Genomic DNA, 15,079 nt, shown 5'->3' on the forward strand with positions numbered 1-15,079 from the left:
TCTTCACGTACCACCAAGATTCTCGCTCGACGCGGCAACACTAACGTGACGATGATGGGCACTTTGCCTTTTTGGATCAACTGTTTGTCTTCTGTGTACGCTTTGGTAATCGCTTCTTCCGCTTCTTTGACTGTCATACCTCGCACATTAATCGAATTGACTTCGGTAAGCGTCACGGTGCCGTCTTCACGAACCGGGAACGGATAACCAAACGACGGCGGCACGTCACCCACGTCGGGGAAGTTAATGGGAGGCAGCTGATTCGGATTCCCCAGATAGCCTTCGATGTAAACGCCCAGAATGTCGCCGGTGTCCAAGCGGTACGGAAGTTCCGGTTGCGACTGCAGCCAAGATGGCGGAATTTGCCGCAGTTCTTCTCGAGGTTCGGCCAGTAATTCGTCCGGCAGCAGATGTGCTGGAACACCGTTGGCAACCGGATTGGTAATGGATGCGCAGCCGGTAAACAGCAGCATGGCAGTTGCCAGGAAAAGGTAACTTCGTGGGATTGGCGATTGGTTCAGCATGATATTTCCGTACAGTCGATGCTGTAAAAGGAGTAGCGCTGGGCGAATCGAGTGAGTTATCTCGCTTGCCAGTTATCGTTGGTCGTGTCGGTTTCCGATTCGTCCGGGATTGATTCCAAGACGACGGGCCCCACGCTTTTCTGCAACGTGTTGCCATTTTCCGTTTCTGTGTTTCGAATCGGATTAGTTTTGAGTTGCGAACCACTAGGTCCACCTGAACGGCGGCCCCAGCGAAAGGATCGAATGCTTGCACTTGGGGTGTCACGGGTTTCGTTTGTTTCGTCGCTGGCTTGTTTTGCCACGGCGGTAGCGGCGGCGAACGATCGTCCGTTTCAAAAGAAACCGGGTCCACAAGTCGTCACTGAGATCATCTTCCAGTAGGTCGTTCGTTTCTTGCAGCAAGTCATTCAGCTGGCCGGAACCCTCCAACTCTTCTAATTCGGGAAGTCCATCTTCCAGTTGCAAATCGTTGTTGGAACCGGGCAGTGGCAGTTCGTCCATTAAGTCACTGGCATCGTCAGAACCATCCAGTCCAGGTTGCTGCGTATCACCTTCCAACAATGGATCTTCTGTCAGACTGTCATTTAACAATTGATCGTCTGTCGCTTCGGACGACTCGTCTTCCAACAGAACCGGTTCGTCTTCGACATCGTCACCAGGTATTTCAAGATCACTTTCGTCGTTCGGGTCGTCCGGTGCAGGCTCCACGCCGGTGTCGGAGTTGTCTCTTGAGGAGTCAATTCGGGGCCGACAATGGACGGCTGCATCGGTTCTTCCATTGGCGAAGAAAGTTCCGGCAATCCTGATTTGTGCCGTTTGATCAACTTCCCATTCCGGAACTTCTTCCGCGTTGTAGCCCAACAGCATGGACGATGGAATGACCGCTCGTTGCCGATAACCGCCATCACGAGCGACCTTGGCTCCCGTGCGAAAAACCGTTGTACCAATCTTCAACCGCTTTGGGTGCCACGCACATTACGGTAACCAACTCGCCAAAATCGACGAGGCGGACGGGCGGCGGATCGGCTTCGCCACCGCATACACTTGATCGACAAAGCCCTGAATGAAACCGCTACCGTAATCAGACGAATAGGTTCCGCCGGATTGCGTTTGCCAATTGATTCCATTCCTGCTTGGCCCATCGCTTGTATTGTTGATTGGCTAACCGCCCGTCTGTGACTCGGGGATATCCGTGGAGTTCGCCATACATCGTGCGATACGCCAGTTGCATGGGAGTGCAACCAACGCAACCAGCAACAGAATTGCGAACCACAGGCAATTCGACCGCATCGGCGATAATTCGGCGCCGGGATAACGCTTGTCGTTCATCCGGTTGAAATTCATTGTTTATTGACCCTTTGCAGGTTCGCACGACGTGTTTTTCAGGATTGCCTCAAATCGAAAAGCACGCATTCGCGAGTTCCCCCCGATTTGATAGGCGGCGGGAGAGTATCAAGTCAAAAAAAAGAAGTCCAGTCAGATTTGACTAAAGATTCAAATATTTTCCGCCCGTCGCCCAAAACAGCTCAATCTGAAGAAGATGCGTGCTTTAGCGAGATTCTTTCTGGTGTTTTCCCGTGAATTCGACTGGGTTAAATGCAAAATATAGGCTGGCCTAAAAAAATAGAGATTCTTTTGCCAAAGTGCTTGCATTGCCAGCATTGCCGGTTATTATGAGACGAAATCGGCTGCTCGGAGCGTAGCCTTCATCCCCGGAATGGACGCCAACAACGTTTGAGATTTTTGAAACTTTTGTTTTTTGCATCCTAAGAGGAGGAACGCTAATGACTCGGTGGGGAAAATTGGTTGCTTGTGTGTGCGCAGTCACACTTTCTACTTTTGCTGGCAATATTTCAGCGAACATCATCACTTTTGACGTGATACCTGCTTACGCCCCTGTAGGCCCGAATTCGCCTAGCTGGAGCGGCTACGTAAGCATGCGTTTACTGGGTATTCGATCGGGCGGTGTCCCGACGGGAGTAGGCCCAGATCGAGATGCGGATCCCACGTTCTACCAGCCACTGGCACTGAACGCATTGGTTGATCCAAGCGAAATGATTTACACGCCATTTAACTCTTGGCGAGCCACCGCGACTCCGAACGCTTCGTTTACGGGCAATTCGGCAGTTTTCCAGCGAATTTGGCAATCGCATTCACTTTGGTTTGCATGTTGTTTCCGAACCTGGTTCGGAATTCGCCCTGAGCGATCTGACTTGGGCTTTGGACAGCAATGATTCAGACGATTACTTTGATCAAGGCGGTTCGTTTGCCGGTGCCACCTACTCGTCTACGCGACTAGGTATCAACTACGGAACAGACGGAATCGCTGACACGGCAGACGATATCATCTATGACAGTGGTGAAGCAGGGACAAGCTTGATTAACGAACTGGTGTACGTCGGTGTGGGGCGACGGATTCTACTCGTTCAACTCGGCTGCCTCTTCGGATCAAGATGACATCAACCTGACTCTGGCTCAGATCTTTGGGGCAGATTGCGACGGCTGCAATGTCGACTTCGACGCGACCTACACGCTTCCCAACCCCATGGGAGGAACTGCATCCGGAACGGGTGGTATCGACATCTTCGTACCTGAACCTGCTTCGCAGTGATGGTGCTGTGCGGATTGATCGGCCTGGGCTTGGCTCGTCGCCGCAACTAGTAAAACCAGAAAAATGGGTAAGACAGACTTGATTGTCTGTCTTATCCTGTTTAAATTAATCAGAAGTTCGAGTGGTTAGTCAGGGAGTGATGGTAGACAGCTCGTAGCATTTAACTTTGGAGTTTTGCATCGATGAAGATTAAGGTTCGAAGCTATTTAAACTTCGCGGTAATTGGAGCGGCTGTCCTTTTCGCTGCGATCCCTCTCTCGAATCTGTTAGTAGCAGGTCCTTCCGAAGTGGAGTCGACTCGCAGGTTGCCGTGATCGAAGAAACGGAAGCGGTTTCGGAAGACGCCGTATCGGCTTTGATGGCTGAAACGCAGTAGGAGCATCGCGAGATTGCTCGTTCGGTTTGCGAATTCCCGCGAGTGCTTTTGTTCCCTAATCGGAACGAAGTCGTTAAGCAGAATCAAAACGCACCGGTCCCCAACGGGTCACGGTGCTTTTTCTATTTCCACATGTCTCGATCCAAGATGCGATAGTTTATCGCCTCGGACAGATGATGGATCAAGATTTCCGGCGCATCTTCGATATCAGCGATAGTCCGTGCGACGCGAAGAATCTTGTCGTGTGCTCGAGCGGAAAGTCCCATTTCGTTGACGGTATTGTGCAATAACGTTTCGGATGGCCCGTCCAGCTTACAAAATTTTCGAATCTGGCGACTATTCATCTGACCATTGCAGCGAACTCGACTGTCTTCAAAACGCGATAACTGATGGCGCCGAGCTGACGTCACCATTTCGTTCATTTCCGCTGTCGAAGTCCCAGGAACGGAACTGGAGAGTTCTTTGAAATCAACGGCAGGAACTTCTAAGTGGACGTCGATTCGGTCGAGCAGTGGTCCGCTGATCTTGGCCATATAGCGTTCATTTGCGGAATGCTGCAATTGCAATCGCGTCTGGGGTCGCTGCGGTAACCGCACGGACATGGATTCATAGCGGCAACCAGAATGAAGTCGGCCGGAAACGTGGTAGAACGAAGTGCTCGCGAAATGGTGACCTGGCCCTCTTCTAACGGTTGGCGGAGTACTTCTAACGTTCTGCGGTTGAATTCGGGCAATTCGTCCAGAAACAGCACGCCATTGTGCGAAAGACTGATTTCACCAGGCGACGGCGGACTGCCTCCGCCCACCAGTCCCGCTTCGCTAATAGTATGATGGGGCGAACGGAACGGCCGTTTCGCCATCAGCGGCTGGCCTTGTTCCAGTTTCCCCATGGCCGAATAGATCCGAGTTGTTTCGATCGATTCACCGGCGCTCAGCATTGGTAGAATGCCTGGAATTCGGGATGCTAACATCGTTTTACCCGTGCCTGGCGGTCCCCACCATCAGCAGATTATGAGCACCGGCGGCGGCGATGGTCAGCGCGCGTTTGGCCATTTCTTGTCCACGGACGTCCGAGTAATCATCTTCGTAATTCGAAAATTCGGCGAACAGCAAATCCAGCCGAGAAGGCGTGGGAGCGATATCCAGTTCGCCCGAAAAGAAACCCACAGCTTGGCAGAGACTAGAAACCGGGATGACGTCAATGTCTTCCACCACGGCTGCTTCCGCCGCATTCGCATCCGGTACCACAATACCTCGGATTCCCGGTTCCTTGGCAGCCGCAATCGCCATTGAAAGTACGCCTTTGGCGGGCCGAGCCAAACCTTCCAGCGAGAGTTCTCCGACGACCGCATATTGGTCAAAAAGTCTGAATCAATCTGACCGCTGCCGGCGAGCACACCCAATGTGATTGGCAAATCAAACGTGGCGCTTGCTTGGGAAGTTCAGCCGGCGCTAGATTTTGACGATTCGATCCTGCGGGCGAACGAATCCCGAATTGATCATCGCTCGTTCAACTCGGTGTGTACTTTCCTTAACAGCCTGTTCGGGAAGACCTACCAAAACCGTTTTGGGCACGGCACGCGGAGAAACATCAACTTCCACTTCAACTGGCAGCGCGTCTATTCCCAATAGGGAAAAGGTTTTGAGTTTAGCAGCATTTCGACTATCGGTGCTTTCGTAAAACTTCAACGAATCAAAGGTGTTGAACGAATGTGCCAAGAACGACTCGCCAAGAATCCTACGAAACGAGTCTGCTTTAATAGACAAAAGATTGATTCGAGTAACAATTACAGTGGGACAAGAAACAAGCAATTATTGTCGAGACTGCCTATAATTGAGCGTTAGATGTAGTACACAAGGCAGAATGGGTTTCCAAAGGACGTGAACGTGATGCAGTGGGTCCTTTTCCGGCTGGCAACGATTATGCTGTTCTCCGTGTCGTATATATATATATATATATATATATATATATATATATATATATATATATATATATATATATATATATAATATATATATATATACGACCACGGAGAACAGCATAATCGTTGCCAGCCGGAAGAGACCCACTGCATCACGTTCACGTCCTTTGGAAACCCATTCTGCCTTGTGTACTACATCTAACGCTCAATTATAGGCAGTCTCGACAATAATTGCTTGTTTCTTGTCCCACTGTAATTGTTACTCGAATCAATCTTTTGTCTATTAAAGCAGACTCGTTTCGTAGGATTCTTGGCGAGTCGTTCTTGGCACATTCGTTCAACACCTTTGATTCGTTGAAGTTTTACGAAAGCACCGATAGTCGAAATGCTTGCTAACTCAAACCTTTCCCTATTGGGAATAGACGCGCTGCCAGTTGAAGTGGAAGTTGATGTTTCTCCGCGTGCCGTGCCCAAAACGGTTTTGGTAGGTCTTCCCGAACAGGCTGTTAGGAAAGTACACACCGAGTTGAACGAGCGATGATCAATTCGGGATTCGTTCGCCCGCAGGATCGAATCGTCATAAATCTAGCGCCGGCTGAACTTCCCAAGCAAGCCGCCACGTTTGATTTGCCAATCACATTGGGTGTGCTCGCCGGCAGCGGTCAGATTGATTCAGACTTTTTTGACCAATATGCGTCGTCGGAGAACTCTCGCTGGAAGGTTTGCTCGGCCCGCCAAAGGCGTACTTTCAATGGCGATTGCGGCTGCCAAGGAACCGGAATCCGAGGTATTGTGGTACCGGATGCGAATGCGGCGGAAGCAGCCGTGGTGGAAGACATTGACGTCATCCGGTTTTCTAGTCTCTGCCAAGCTGTGGGTTTCTTTTCGGCGAACTGGATATCGCTCCCACGCCTTCTCGGCTGGATTTGCTGTTCGCCGAATTTTCGATTACGAAGATGATTACTCGGACGTCCGTGGACAAGAAATGGCCAAACGCGCGCTGACCATCGCCGCCGCCGGTGCTCATAATCTGCTGATGGTGGGACCGCCAGGCACGGGTAAACGATGTTAGCATCCCGAATTCCAGGCATTCTACCAATGCTGAGCGCCGGTGAATCGATCGAAACAACTCGGATCTATTCGGCCATGGGAAACTGGAACAAGGCCAGCCGCTGATGGCGAAACGGCCGTTCCGTTCGCCCCATCATACTATTAGCGAAGCGGGACTGGTGGGCGGAGGCAGTCCGCCGTCGCCTGGTGAAATCAGTCTTTCGCACAATGGCGTGCTGTTTTCTGGACGAATTGCCCGAATTCACCGCAGAACGTTAGAAGTACTCCGCCAACCGTTAGAAGAGGGCCAGGTCCCATTTCGCGAGCACTTCGTTCTACCACGTTTCCGGCCGACTTCATTCTGGTTGCCGCTATGAATCCATGTCCGTGCGGTTACCGCAGCGACCCCAGACGCGATTGCAATTGCAGCATTCCGCAAATTGAACGCTATATGGCCAAGATCAGCGGACCACTGCTCGACCGAATCGACGTCCACTTAGAAGTTCCTGCCGTTGATTTCAAAGAACTCTCCAGTTCCGTTCCTGGGACTTCGACAGCGGAAATGAACGAAATGGTGACGTCAGCTCGGCGCCATCAGTTATCGCGTTTTGAAGACAGTCGAGTTCGCTGCAATGGCCAGATGAATAGTCGCCAGATTCGAAAATTCTGTAAGCTGGACGGGCCATCCGAAACGTTATTGCACAATACCGTCAACGAAATGGGACTTTCCGCTCGAGCACACGACAAGATTCTTCGCGTCGCACGGACTATCGCTGATATCGAAGATGCGCCGGAATCTTGATCCATCATCTGTCCGAGGCGATAAACTATCGCATCTTGGATCGAGACATGTGGAAATAGAAAAGCACCGTGACCCGTTGGGGACCGGTGCGTTTTGATTCTGCTTAACGACTTCGTTCCGATTAGGGAACAAAAGCACTCGCGGGAATTCGCAAACCGAACGAGCAATCTCGCGATGCTCCTACTGCGTTTCCAGCCATCAAAGCCGATACGGCTCTTCCGAAACCGCTTCCGTTTCTTCGATCACGGCACCTGCGAGTCGACCTCCACTTCGGAAGGACCTGCTACTAACAGATTCGAGAGAGGGATCGCAGCGAAAAGGACAGCCGCTCCAATTACCGCGAAGTTTAAATAGCTTCGAACCTTAATCTTCATCGATGCAAAACTCCAAAGTTAAATGCTACGAGCTGTCTACCATCACTCCCTGACTAACCACTCGAACTTCTGATTAATTTAAACAGGATAAGACAGACAATCAAGTCTGTCTTACCCATTTTTCTAGTTTTTACTAGTTGCGGCGACGAGCCAAGCCCAAGCCAATCAATCCGCACAGCACCATCACTGCCGAAGCAGGTTCAGGTACGAAGATGTCGATACCACCCGTTCCGGATGCAGTTCCTCCCATGGGTTGGGAAGCGTGTAGGTCGCGTCGAAGTCGACATTGCAGCCGTCGCAATCTGCCCCAAAGATCTGAGCCAGAGTCAGGTTGATGTCATCTTGATCCGAAGAGGCAGCCGAGTTGAACGAGTAGAATCCGTCGCCCACACCGACGTACACCAGTTCGTTAATCAAGCTTGTCCCTGCTTCACCACTGTCATAGATGATATCGTCTGCCGTGTCAGCGATTCCGTCTGTTCCGTAGTTGATACCTAGTCGCGTAGACGAGTAGGTGGCACCGGCAAACGAACCGCCTTGATCAAAGTAATCGTCTGAATCATTGCTGTCCAAAGCCCAAGTCAGATCGCTCAGGGCGAATTCCGAACCAGGTTCGGAAACAACAAGCAAACCAAAGTGAATGCGATTGCCAAATTCGCTGGAAACTGCCGAATTGCCCGTAAACGAAGCGTTCGGAGTCGCGGTGGCTCGCCAAGAGTTAAATGGCGTGTAAATCATTTCGCTTGGATCAACCAATGCGTTCAGTGCCAGTGGCTGGTAGAACGTGGGATCCGCATCTCGATCTGGGCCTACTCCCGTCGGGACACCGCCCGATCGAATACCCAGTAACGCATTGCTTACGTAGCCGCTCCAGCTAGGCGAATTCGGGCCTACAGGGGCGTAAGCAGGTATCACGTCAAAAGTGATGATGTTCGCTGAAATATTGCCAGCAAAAGTAGAAAGTGTGACTGCGCACACACAAGCACCATTTTCCCCACCGAGTCATTAGCGTTCCTCCTCTTAGGATGCAAAAACAAAGTTTCAAAAATCTCAAACGTTGTTGGCGTCCATTCCGGGGATGAAGGCTACGCTCCGAGCAGCCGATTTCGTCTCATAATAACCGGCAATGCTGGCAATGCAAGCACTTTGGCAAAGAATCTCTATTTTTTTAGGCCAGCCTATATTTTGCATTTAACCCAGTCGAATTCACGGGAAAACACCAGAAAGAATCTCGCTAAAGCACGCATCTTCTTCAGATTGAGCTGTTTTTGGGCGACGGGCGGAAATATTTGAATCTTTAGTCAAATCTGACTGGACTTCTTTTTTTGACTTGATACTCTCCCGCCGCCTATCAAATCGGGGGGAACTCGCGAATGCGTGCTTTTCGATTTGAGGCAATCCTGAAAAACACGTCGTGCGAACCTGCAAAGGGTCAATAAACAATGAATTTCAACCGGATGAACGACAAGCGTTATCCCGGCGCCGAATTATCGCCGATGCGGTCGAATTGCCTGTGTTCGCAATTCTGTTGCTGGTTTGCGTTGGTTGCACTCCCATGCAACTGGCGTATCGCACGATGTATGGCGAACTCCACGGATATCCCGAGTCACAGACGGGCGGTTAGCCAATCAACAATACAAGCGATGGGCCAAGCAGGAATGGAATCAATTGGCAACGCAATCCGGCGGAACCTATTCGTCTGATTACGGTAGCGGTTTCATTCAGGGCTTTGTCGATCAAGTGTATGCCGGTGGCGAAGCCGATCCGCCGCCCGTTTCCGCCTCGTCGATTTTGGCGAGTTGGTTACCGTAATGTGCGTGGCACCCAAGCGGTTGAAGATTGTACAACGGTTTTTCGCACGGAGCCAGGTCGCTCGTGATGGCGGTTATCGGCAACGAGCGGTCATTCCATCGTCCATGCTGTTGGGCTACAACGCGGAAGAAGTTCCGGAATGGGAAGTTGATCAAACGGCACCAAATCAGGATTGGCCGGAACTTTCTTCGCCAATGGAAGAACCGATGCAGCCGTCCATTGTCGGCCCCGAATTGACTCCTCAGAGACAACTCCGACACCGGCGTTGGAGCCTGCACCGGACGACCCGAACGACGAAAGTGATCTTGAAATACCTGGTGACGATGTCGAAGACGAACCGGTTCTGTTGGAAGACGAGTCGTCCGAAGCGACAGACGATCAATTGTTAAATGACAGTCTGACAGAAGATCCATTGTTGGAAGGTGATACGCAGCAACCTGGACTGGATGGTTCTGACGATGCCAGTGACTTAATGGACGAACTGCCACTGCCCGGTTTCCAACAACGATTTGCAACTGGAAGATGGACTTCCCGAATTAGAAGAGTTGGAGGGTTCCGGCCAGCTGAATGACTTGCTGCAAGAAACGAACGACCTACTGGAAGATGATCTCAGTGACGACTTGCTGGACCCGGTTTCTTTTGAAACGGACGATCGTTCGCCGCCGCTACCGCCGTGGCAAAACAGCCAGCGACGAAACAAACGAAACCCGTGACACCCCAAGTGCAAGCATTCGATCCTTTCGCTGGGGCCGCCGTTCAGGTTGGACCTAGTGGTTCGCAACTCAAAACTAATCCGATTCGAAACACAGAAACGGAAAATGGCAACACGTTGCAGAAAAGCGTGGGGCCCGTCGTCTTGGAATCAATCCCGGACGAATCGGAAACCGACACGACCAACGATAACTGGCAAGCGAGATAACTCACTCGATTCGCCAGCGCTACTCCTTTTACAGCATTCGACTGTACGGAAATATCATGCTGAACCAATCGCCAATCCCACGAAGTTACCTTTCCTGGCAACTGCCATGCTGCTGTTTACCGGCTGCGCATCCATTACCAATCCGGTTGCCAACGGTGTTCCAGCACATCTGCTGCCGGACGAATTACTGGCCGAACCTCGAGAAGACTGCGGCAAATTCCGCATCTTGGCTGCAGTCGCAACCGGAACTTCCGTACCGCTTGGACACCGGCGACATTCTGGGCGTTTACATCGAAGGCTATCTGGGGAATCCGAATCAGCTGCCTCCCATTAACTTCCCCGACGTGGGTGACGTGCCGCCGTCGTTTGGTTATCCGTTCCCGGTTCGTGAAGACGGCACCGTGACGCTTACCGAAGTCAATTCGATTAATGTGCGAGGTATGACAGTCAAAGAAGCGGAAGAAGCGATTACCAAAGCGTACACAGAAGACAAACAGTTGATCCAAAAAGGCAAAGTGCCCATCATCGTCACGTTAGTGTTGCCGCGTCGAGCGAGAATCTTGGTGGTACGTGAAGATTCGCCCAACACCAGAATTAACATTGAAGATCCCGGTTTCCGTTTGGTGACTTCGGCTAGCCTCATTCGAAATCGAACCCAAGGTACCGGCAATGAACTGGAGCTGCCCAGCAATCACGCAGATGTTTTGCGAGCCCTAGTGCGAACCGGAGGCTTGCCGGACCGAGTGCTGCGAATGAAATCATTGTCTATCGTGGCTACGAATCGATTCCTGGAAAAGACGATCAACTGGCGTGGAGCCATGAACGCACGACCACCAAACCGAAACGGCAAACGATTCGGATTCCACTGCGACTGCCACCCAACGCGTCCAAACCATTTAGCGAAGATGATGTCAAACTACAAAGCGGTGACTTGTGTTCGTGCCAGCCAGTAAATCAGATGTGTACTACACCGGCGGTCTCATGCCTTCTCGTCAAGTACCGTTGCCTCGTGACTATGACCTGCGAGTGGTGGAAGCGGTGTTGGCCGTGGGTGGTCCGATCTTGAGCGGTGGTCAATTGACCAACAACTTCAACGGTATCAATCAAATCAATGGCCTGGGACGACCCAACCCAAGTCTGCTGACCGTCCTGCGTAAGACTCCTCGAGGCGGTCAGGTCAACATCCGAGTTGACTTGAATCGTGCATTGCGTGATCCGCGAGAAAACATTGTGGTGAAAGAAGGCGACGTCTTGTTGCTGCAAGAGACTCCGTCGGAAGCAGTGTCTCGCTACTTTGCACAGCAGCTGGGCTTCAATGTCTTCACCAACGTGTTCACTCGAGGATCCGCGGCGGCTACTGCATCGGCATCGGGCCCATAGGATTCGAATCTTGCGAACGCCGTTGGCAAGAGATTGCCAGCGGCGTTTTTTTATCGGCCGACTAAATAAGCTAGGTATTCCCGAAGTGCCGATTCGGACTTTTCGAGCCCTTCGCTACTAGGAATCCAATCCAGGAATGCCACGGAAGATCCTCGGCCGTCCAGTCTACGGCAACGGGTTCGAACTGAAGATCGAAGGACGCCGCCAACCGCATCGCTCGAGCCATATGTCCGGCGGAAGTTACCAACGCAAATCGTGCGTCAGGATGTTGGCTTGCGAATTGCCGAAGATGCTTCATTTCCTGATAGGTATTGATACCTTCCAACTGGACAATGTCGGCGGCAGGAACGCCGGCTTGCGTCCAAATCTTGGTCGTTTCTTCCGCTGGTCCAGCCAGTGGCACGTCTCGCCAGCCATGATGGCGACCGGTGGCAATCAGCTTCTTGGCTTTTCCCAAATGATACATTCGCAAGGCCGCCATGATTCGATCGCCAGAGTTGTTCAGCCAAACGTAACTGGATTCGTCTGAATTCGAACCGCCTCCCAGAACGACAACATAATCGAACGAATCCATTGATTCGAAGGGAACCGGCGCGAACCGATTTTTCTAAACTTTGGACCAGCATCGTTCCACCGTTGTCGCTGCAGGTGAGCGTTTGAAAAACGACAAACAGACCTGCGAAGAATGCTTTGCGACGTTGTTTTTCCAAGGTCCAATAGACGCACAGCAGGATGGCCGCCGTCCAGGTGATCCCTAAAGGCATCAGCAAGTGTGTGACTGTTTTTTCTACTAACGCTCGCCCATGCATGATCCCAATTGCCGGTAGAATCAAGGAACCGACAACGCGATCATGACGATTCTTTTTGACGCAGGAAGCATGGTTATGTAAGTCCAACCAGTTTGCTATGGTGTGGCGTTTTCCGAAACAACATTCCGACGCTACGGAGCTTTCTTGGAATGCACGTCCTGGCAATTGAAACGTCCATCCAGCCTGGCAGTATAGCGTTGTTGTGCGAGGTGACATGTTGCTGCAGCACGTTCAGCTAGATCGCCAGCAACGGACAACGCAATCGCTGATTCCCGCTATCAAACGCTGCTCGCTCAAACAACGTGTCGCCTCCAGAGGTGGACCTGATTGCCGTGTCGGAGGTCCTGGGTCATTCACCGATTGCGCATCGGCATGACGGTCGCCAAGACGTTTGCTTTTGTGACGCAGTCGCGAACCGTCGCCATCAATACCATGGACGTCATTGCGGCCGGTTGTCAACTTACGTCCGCCCATTGTTCGGTGGTAATGGATGCGCAACGGAAGCAAATGTTCCCCGCTTTGTACGAAGTGGACACCCAGCAAATCCGCCGGATTTCGGACGTATCGATTTGTTCTATCGACGATTGGCTGGCGTCACTGACGGAAAACCATTCGGTGACCGGACCGGGCTTAGAGCGAATTGTCGACCGTTTGCCAGCGAATTGCACGGTTGCATCCGCCCAGAATTGGGAACCGTCGGCCTTTGCGCTGGGACAATTGGCGTTGCAACAAGTGGCTTCGAGCCAGACGGATGACTTCTGGAAAATGGTGCCCAACTACTATCGCAAGAGCGCCGCCGAAGAAAAGGCGGGCTCTGAAATCGTTCGCTAGGATTCAATGTGCCCAGCGTTGGCCCAAAATCGGCGTGAATTACATTACGGCAAAGTAGTTGTCGACTGCAAAGTCGATACTTTCTTTTGTTAGTTCCGGCGACCGGTTTTCGTACAAACACAAATTCTTGACTTGCAACAGTAAGTCTCGAGGTTGGCAGCAACGAAACGGCCTGTTGACCGGCAGGTAGTGCGTATCAACTAAGTACCGAATGGGACCTTCCTTGTAGGTGAAGCCCATCAGTGGGCACATGATTTTGAAGAGTTCAATAATTCTTCTTCAGATGGATTTTCCACTTCAATCTTATAAGGAATTCGGCGAAGGAACGCGTCGTCTACCAGGTCTTTCGGCTCCAAGTTGGTCGAGAAGACAACCAGCTGATCGAAGGGAACCTGAATGGACTTACCGCTGGGCAGGTTTAAGAAGTCATAACGTTTTTCCAGCGGTACGATCCACCGGTTGATAACTCATCGGTGCGCATTTTTTGTCGACAAAGTCGTCAATCACCAGCGTGCCGCAGTTGCTTTTTAGTTTGCACCGGAGCTTCATTGACATTGGTGCTGGTATTCAAACGGAGTTCTAATTGCTCCATGGTCAATTCGCCACCGACGATGATAGTGGGACGTCGAATGTACGCCCAACGTCGATCATATTTGACGTCGGCCACAGACCGTGCTTTCGCCAAAAGGAACTTCGGTGTGGTGATTCGGATCGAACACACGTACATTTCGCCTTCGATTCCCAAAGCGCGAGGAATCCAGATGTTATCTCCAAAACACTTGGTCACTCGTTCCGCGATACTCGTTTTGCCGTTTCCTGGGTAGCCGAACAAGAACATACCTCGACCCGAATTGATGGCCGGACCCAGGCGAGTCAGCATCTTGGGATTGATCAACAATCTGAAAACGCCACCTTCAAGTCAGCCAACGTGGGATGCTTGCCTTGGATGGACTGCGCTTTGACTGACTTGATGTAATCCTTCAACGTAATGGGTGCTGATCCATAATAGCTGCAGTCATTGCTGTAGCGTCGAGCGCGTTCGCGACCGTTTTCTGTCAGTTGGTATTGATAGTCGTTTACTTCGGCCGCATCGCGATAAACCACCAACTGTTCGAATTTGAGCTGTCGAAGTGTCTTGTCAATCAGACTGAAAGGCAATCGCACTGATCGGCAATTTGGCGGCCTTGCGCATCGCCTCGCGCCAGCAGTACTTCAGCATCAGCTCTTCAACTTGTGTATCCGACAACCCTGCTTCTCGGTAAGACTTGGGTTCCGGCGGCACAAATTCGCCACTGGACGTGTGGCCTTCCGCGCCAACAGACAGAGTGCCCAATGCTTCCGCATCGTCGCTTGAATCATCGTGCGATGCCGTTGCTTCAAGTGGTTCGTCTTCCGACGCGTCTCCAGATGCAATGCGGTTGATTCGATCCAGAAGACCTTCCAAACGGTCTTCTCCAGCCTTTGATTGAGGAAGCGAACTCACGTCTTGGGTCTCGCAGATATTTCGGTTGCGTTACGGGGGTCTGCGAAAATAGGTTGCGAAAATCCTAGGGTCAAAACCGCTAGAGCTAGTTGGCTGAACGGATCCTACGGTCGCATTCGCTACGATCGATTTCTTCGCACCAAACCATGTATTCGCGAAGATTCAGCAAAAAGTAGGACGCTACCAA

General features: G+C 51.5%; 2 protein-coding genes across 2 annotated transcripts; both read right to left on the bottom strand.

Annotated features, from left to right (window-relative positions):
- Positions 1 to 3,633: 3,633 nt before the first annotated feature.
- Positions 3,634 to 4,400, bottom strand: LOC119571223 (uncharacterized protein YifB-like). The gene is made up of 2 exons (XM_037918630.1): positions 4,215 to 4,400; positions 3,634 to 4,092 (listed from the first exon to the last, which is right to left on the bottom strand). Exons 1-2 carry the CDS (start codon positions 4,398 to 4,400, stop codon positions 3,634 to 3,636), a joined length of 645 nt encoding a protein of 214 aa, XP_037774558.1.
- A 9,248-nt stretch (positions 4,401 to 13,648) lies between these two features.
- Positions 13,649 to 14,289, bottom strand: LOC119571225. The gene is made up of 2 exons (XM_037918631.1): positions 13,948 to 14,289; positions 13,649 to 13,801 (listed from the first exon to the last, which is right to left on the bottom strand). Exons 1-2 carry the CDS (start codon positions 14,287 to 14,289, stop codon positions 13,649 to 13,651), a joined length of 495 nt encoding a protein of 164 aa, XP_037774559.1.
- Positions 14,290 to 15,079: the final 790 nt, after the last annotated feature.

This window comes from Penaeus monodon, unplaced genomic scaffold (assembly GCF_015228065.2).
Source record: "Penaeus monodon isolate SGIC_2016 unplaced genomic scaffold, NSTDA_Pmon_1 PmonScaffold_5552, whole genome shotgun sequence".
Lineage (NCBI taxonomy): Eukaryota > Metazoa > Arthropoda > Malacostraca > Decapoda > Penaeidae > Penaeus > Penaeus monodon.

Bases quoted from the DNA above. Each gene is read 5' to 3' on its own strand.
- LOC119571223 (XM_037918630.1), bottom strand. From the start codon at position 4,400: ATGGGGAAACTGGAACAAGGCCAGCCGCTGATGGCGAAACGGCCGTTC. The intron at 4,093-4,214 runs GTACTCCGCCAA...CGGTTACCGCAG, and splicing joins TCAACCGCAGAACGTTAGAA to CGACCCCAGACGCGATTGCA.
- LOC119571225 (XM_037918631.1), bottom strand. From the start codon at position 14,289: ATGCTGACTCGCCTGGGTCCGGCCATCAATTCGGGTCGAGGTATGTTC. The intron at 13,802-13,947 runs GTGCAAACTAAA...AAGTCCATTCAG, and splicing joins CCAATGTCAATGAAGCTCCG to GTTCCCTTCGATCAGCTGGT.